The sequence below is a fragment of the Triticum urartu genome, chromosome 2A (genome assembly GCF_056163025.1).
Source record: "Triticum urartu cultivar PI428250 chromosome 2A, HENAU_Tu73, whole genome shotgun sequence".
Taxonomy (NCBI): domain Eukaryota; kingdom Viridiplantae; phylum Streptophyta; class Magnoliopsida; order Poales; family Poaceae; genus Triticum; species Triticum urartu.
This window is the reverse complement of record NC_141874.1, coordinates 726,564,864-726,570,863: the sequence shown is the minus strand read 5'-3', so window position 1 is coordinate 726,570,863 and position 6,000 is coordinate 726,564,864. Positions and strand designations below refer to the sequence as shown.

General features: G+C 45.9%; 1 protein-coding gene across 1 annotated transcript; it reads right to left on the bottom strand.

Moving 5' to 3' along the window:
- Positions 1–4,907: 4,907 nt before the first annotated feature.
- Positions 4,908–5,851, bottom strand: LOC125534350 (norbelladine synthase-like). Its single transcript, XM_048697601.2, has 2 exons — positions 5,589–5,851; positions 4,908–5,451 (listed from the first exon to the last, which is right to left on the bottom strand). Exons 1-2 carry the CDS (start codon positions 5,776–5,778, stop codon positions 5,144–5,146), a joined length of 498 nt encoding a protein of 165 aa, XP_048553558.1. The 5' UTR covers positions 5,779–5,851; the 3' UTR covers positions 4,908–5,143.
- Between the last annotated feature and the right edge of the window lie 149 nt (positions 5,852–6,000).

Below are 6,000 nucleotides of genomic sequence, written 5' to 3'. Positions count from 1 at the left end.
ATATCGAAGCAGCGCATGAAGGGACGTTCTTTCCAGACAGAGAGAACGACGAGCTCACAATGGCCCTCGGGAATCCTGAGCACCCTGGATGGACACGAGGCACGCCAGGCTCCATTCCGTGGAAGGTTGGGTTTCCGGACGCAGGCGGTTACAAATCCCATGAGAGGAGGAAAAAAGTGCAGCAGACCCAAATGCAGGCGCTGCAAGCAAGGGTAGACGCGATAGAGGAACGAGAAGCAAATCGCAGCAAACGTACTGCCAAAGACTCCCCCGAAGCTACCCCGCCATCTCAGCGCAGAAGCAGCGTGGCTTCCACCGAGCTGCTTCAGCCGGAGCATGCCTTGACGGCTCCTGCCAGTTATCCCGTGGATGCTATAACGGAGTCTCAAAATTGCCACCTTATGACGCAATGGATGAATTTGAAGGTCAAGGCGGCTGTTGGCTCTGTTTTTCCTACTGAACCCGGCGCAACTTTTCACTGCCGGCCGATTCCAGAAGGATATGCTAGGGTGATGGTGGATGAGATAACGGAGGGATTTGAGGACCTCCAGCTTGACCACCCTACCGGTGAAGGGGAGACTCGGCTGGGGTCTGCTCTGAAGACTCCATGCCTATGGCGGAAGGAGCTCATCAACCTTCCGAACTGGACGCCACCGCCTCCTCCTCCTCCTTCGGCGAGTCAGGGCACTCCGCCTCCACCGCCTCCTCCTCCGGCGAGTGACGATCAGGGCCCTCGGCCGGCTCCTTCTCCGGCGCGTGGCGGCACTCCGCCTCCTTCTTCGCCTGCGCCGACGCGCCCGAGCAGCCAGCCTCCTCCTTCTCCGCCTCGTCAGCAAGGGCGGAAGAGACCTGCCGCCGCTCCAGCTGCTTCGGCGCGTCGTAGTCCTTCTCCTCCTCCTCTTAAGTAAGTAAAGAAGACAACCGCTACGTCTGCTCGGTCGGCGTCTAGCAGTACAACCAGAGGCGGGAGGACATACAGATTCGGTCCTTCTCTGAAGACTCCAGAGAAGTTACCATACGAGAGGACCCAGGAGGAGAACACCGAGATCGCGCGAGAAGAAGTGAAGAAATTCTTTGAAGGGGTGAAAGCAAAGAAACATCCACCTCCGGAGGAGAAGGTAGATCGGGTGAAAGTGAAGCGCACTCTGGCTGCCCTGACAAAACCACCGAAGTCTGATCCGCCGAAAGGAAACTATGACCGCATTATTGGAAAGGAATTTGCCGAAGCGGAGCGGTCGGGAAGTACTGTCAGTGATCAAAGGCTGAAAGAACGACGAGCTGGGAAACAAATTGCCCAGCTCGGCGAACAAGTGAAGCAATCGTGCCCCCCGCTCAAGGTGCCTAGCCACAACTTCGATAATGATCCGAGGATGGTGCCCGGTTATAGCAATCGTGCAGATTACCTGCCCGACGAAGTACATTATGAACCCATGGAGATGCAGATACAAAGATACGAGTACGGGAAGCCTCTCGTCAAAGATGAAAGATCTCTATCAATGATGATGCGAAGATTGCATGATTGGTACTTGAAAATCTGCAGAGTCTCTGGGGGGAGGAGTACTTTGTATGTGAAAGTTAAAAAGGAGCATGACCTCGTTGGAATTGATCTGTTGCCTGTTCCATTTGAGGAGTTCTATCAGTTTTTCAATCAATTGGCCCTCGATAAAACAACGGTCGCCTGCTACTGTCTGTAAGTAGTACTACTTCTGTCATTAAGTTTCTCTATATAGCTTAGCTCTTTCATTGCATGTATTTATAATCATCCTCACTATATTATGCAGATTGAAGATCGTCGAATTGAAGAAAAGACAAGTCGGTGATATTGGGTTCATTAACACATATCTCATAGATGCAACTCAGGTTAAATTTCATGCCGCAGAAACCGAGGCCAGCATGCTAGAATCGTTGATAATAAATCAAAACAAAGATATAATACTCTTTCCTTACAACTTCAAGTGAGTGTTACTGTCTTGTGCGTATTCGGTTTCCCTTATATATTAGTCAAGGTTATAGTAATGTAATTGATGAGTTATGCATGCATGTGCAGTTTCCACTATATTCTCCTACATATTAAGCTTGAGCAGGGACTAGTAACCGTCTTAGACTCAAGACGAAAAGATCCCAAGGACTATGCAGACATGACTCAAATACTCGAGAAGTAAGTTAAATCGATCATTATCCACCATATCAGCAACTTTGTTCATTTTCTGATATATCAAGTAATTGTTTTCTTTGTACAACAGGGTTTGGAGAAAATTCATCAGAAAAGCTCCGGGACTGCCGAAGGAGCTGCAATTTAGACACCCGAAAGTAAGTACTAGCTATAGTAGCATTTTAAGCGCATCTACTAGTCATTCAAGCGCTAGTTTCATCAATACCATTTGGCATTCTTGCTTATCAGTTTGATTAACCTCTATTTCTTGTAAAGTGGTTGTGGCAGGAACAAGGGAATGATTTCTGTGGATACTATGTTTGCGAGTCCATCCGCCACACGACCTGTGAGCGGGGCTACACTGACGAACAATATGAAGTACGTAAATAACAACATTCACAATTTTATTTTATTACCATCATTTGTGTTGAGTTTCATTCATTCATATATATATATGTATTGACCCCCTTCTTTAAATTAGATGTTTCGGAAGCGGGATGAACTCCTAGCACCAGCTCGCATGCGAGGAATTCAAGAGGAATTGGCGGCATTCTTTCTTGACCACGTGATCCCTGAAGACGGAGAATTCTATGTGGACTCTGAGTCCGTATGATTATATTTGTAAGAGATAATTATTGTATATATGTAGCCGGTAGTGTCAGATAGATATACGAGAACTTGTTGTTCGACCAATCTCTCGGAGAAGGAGAGGTGGTCGATATCACTTATCTCTGTATATATGCATATATGTTCATGACGATCTTCTGTTTCCTTCGTTTGCTTACTAGCTAGCTAGCGTGTCTAGTCCTCTCTATATACGTATGTATAGTACGTAGCGTCGACCAAGTACGGACATAACAGAGGACACTTCTCTCTATTAATTATAACTAGCTAACACAATATATGAAACACCTAAATTAACCCCCCAAAACCCCCACCCCCCCTTTCAAAAAAAAAAACAAAAACCCCAGCCACAGAAGTGCTGACGCGTGGATGCCTATTGGTTCCGGTTGATGCCACCAACCGGGACCAAAGGGTCTCCTGACTGGGCTCTGCGCACTGCCCACGTGGAGGGCCTTTAGTCCCGGTTCTGGATTGAACCGGGACTAAAGGGGGGAGGTATTAGTACCGACACTTTAGTCCCGATTCCTGAACCGGGACTAAAGGCCCTTACGAACCGGGACTATAGGCCCTTTTTCTACCAGTGCTATGAACACATCTATTTTTTGAATTTATTTTACACTTCAAAAAAAAATTGCACGCAGGAGCACGTGCTCCTAAGAGACAAATTGGATTTCTGCTCGTTAATAGAACTAGCCGATGCCCCGCGCGTTGCTGTGGAACCTTGCTAAAAATGCATAAATAATTGCTATAAAAACAACTAAAACTAATCAAAAGCAAATGTAAGTTTAAAAAACATATGAAGCATATAAAAATAGAAAACAAGGAGTTGCAACTAAAAGAGTATCATGTCTAACAAAACGTGAAGGATGAACTCGAATGCAAAAAATAAATTATGACTGACATGCATGGATTTATGATGTGGCAATACTTAATAAATAGAGTAACGAAAAAAATATTTTATGGCTTGCATGCTTGACTTGCTTATGTGGCCTAGTTGCATGTCTAGGAAAGATAGGTAGTGGGTTATACTCCCTCCATTTCTAAATATAAGTCCATTTTAGAGATTTCAATATGGACTACATACAGATGTATGTAGACATGCTTTAGAGTGTAGATTCAATCATTTTGCTCCGTGTGTAGTTCATATTGGAATCTCTAAAAAAGATTTATATTATTTAGGAACGGAGGGAGTAGCTATTTAGGAGCTGAAGATATTTAGATCTCTGTTTTTTAGGAAAATGCTATCTCTCAACCGGTGGATGTTTGTGTGTGCGTCCACCTTCTCCGTAGCCGTCGGATTTGATTTGGATCAAACGACTCAGAAGCAGTCTTTATTTCTAGTATAGTTCTTGCAACCCACCCCTTGTTTCAGTTGGCCTCGCCGAAACAAATGGTCTCTGTTGCAGAACGAGCACTCGCGACCAGTAGTCAAGCCAAGCGCCCTTGCCTGTAGATCGTTGTAGTGAGTGCATCCATGCCGGATCTCCGAGGCCAAACGCCTCCTGACGACCGGATCCGGCGAGATCCGCCACGCATGCGTGGAGCACCAACAACCTCACCACCGTTCCGGCATCACTAGCGCTCATTTGAGCTCGGGATGAACAACGTCCTGCTCAGGATGGCACGGCGGGACCGGGCTGGCGAGGCCTGTCCGGCGAGAAAGAGAGGTATGGTGAGATGATCGACGACGTGTTCCACGATGAGGAGTCCTTCCGCGCCGCTCTGGGCTCCTGCTTCACATGATTTTTCAGAGAGTTTAGACAGTAGCCACGCCTGACCTTAGGATCCATCACAACATAGAAGCTATCCTTATTAGATGAGTTTTAGAGATCACATTTCTTTGTACTTGCAGCTTTGAGAATAAGCCGATTCAAATTAGTGGGGAGAATCTTTTATTTTGTCAATCATGAACAGAAAAAAAAGTGTGATTTTTTGCCATGACTTCCACAAATGTGATTTCAAGATGAAAATTTGCAGCTCCGAAAACATTTGTCAAAGTTTGCACCCAAAAATAATTCAGTACTTTTCGAAAAAAAATACATTCTTTCGGAATTTACTGCTCATCCCGAGCTCAAATGAGCTCGGGAGTAGAAGGGGACTTTCAGAAGAAAAAAAAATCACCCTTCTAACATTCATGGCCAATGGCTTGACCTCTGCACATGCGCCCTATTCGTATGGTATTTTCATGTTGACAGGTAGAAACTACTACAATCTAAAACATACAAACATTTAATTCCAAAGGCATGAGCACAACATAGAACAAAATAGTACTACAGGAAAATTTGCTCAAACTTGGCTGCCAGTCACTTCAGTTGGACCCTTCGTCTTTCAGACTCTTATTCAGGTACATGCACGTTCTTTTGAATTTTACTCGGTCGCTTGCTCGGGGCTCTTCTTCTGCTCCTTGATGTGCTTGGTGATGGCCTCAGCAACAGAAGCCAATGCTTGTGTACTGACAAGTGAGACATTCTTCGCATGCTCGGCATCAACTTCATACTCGACGGTGGATCTTATAACGGATTTGCCATCTTCTTTTCCTACGATCTCGATTCGCATCAAATGTTTCCGAAAGCCGAGATCTAGAAAGCCTCCTTCGATCGTTTCTGCCTCCTTGATGTACTTTTCATTGTCGATTACGTTGAACTTCTCCTTGTAGCTTCTTGGTTCGGAATCTCCTAGCAAAATGGATGAGATAAAGGTTGATAAAAATTGCCTGTTGGGCTTAATAAAAATTTACCTGAAAGCTGGGATTACAATATGTACTGTACTGTACTGTACTGAAGCTCAGCTGTTGAGAACTTGAGATTCGAACCTTGAGGAGGGAAGGTGACGAGCAGGATTGTGCCGACGCCACCGTCTCCCTCTACAAGCTCTACCTTTGAGAGGACATGTGGAAGCAGTTGGGGGATTAGTCGCCCGATGGCGAGGCCGCCATAGACCTCCCATACGTCGGCGGCCGGGAGGTCGGTCTCCAACTCGTGCCAGAGGCTCCCCCCTTCCATTGCCACGCTGACAAGGAATGTAAGATGTGAGGAATTATGTTTCTGCAAATCGCCTTTCGTGTATGTTGAGACACTCAGGTCAGTTGGGATAATGGCATCCTGTAGACCACAGGTTCGGATCACAACCACGCCAGGTAGAGTAATGTCAACTGAGTGTCGACTGATTGTGCATGATCTTAGTGAGCTTCACTGAATTTAACAGGACTACTTCATTTAAGCTAC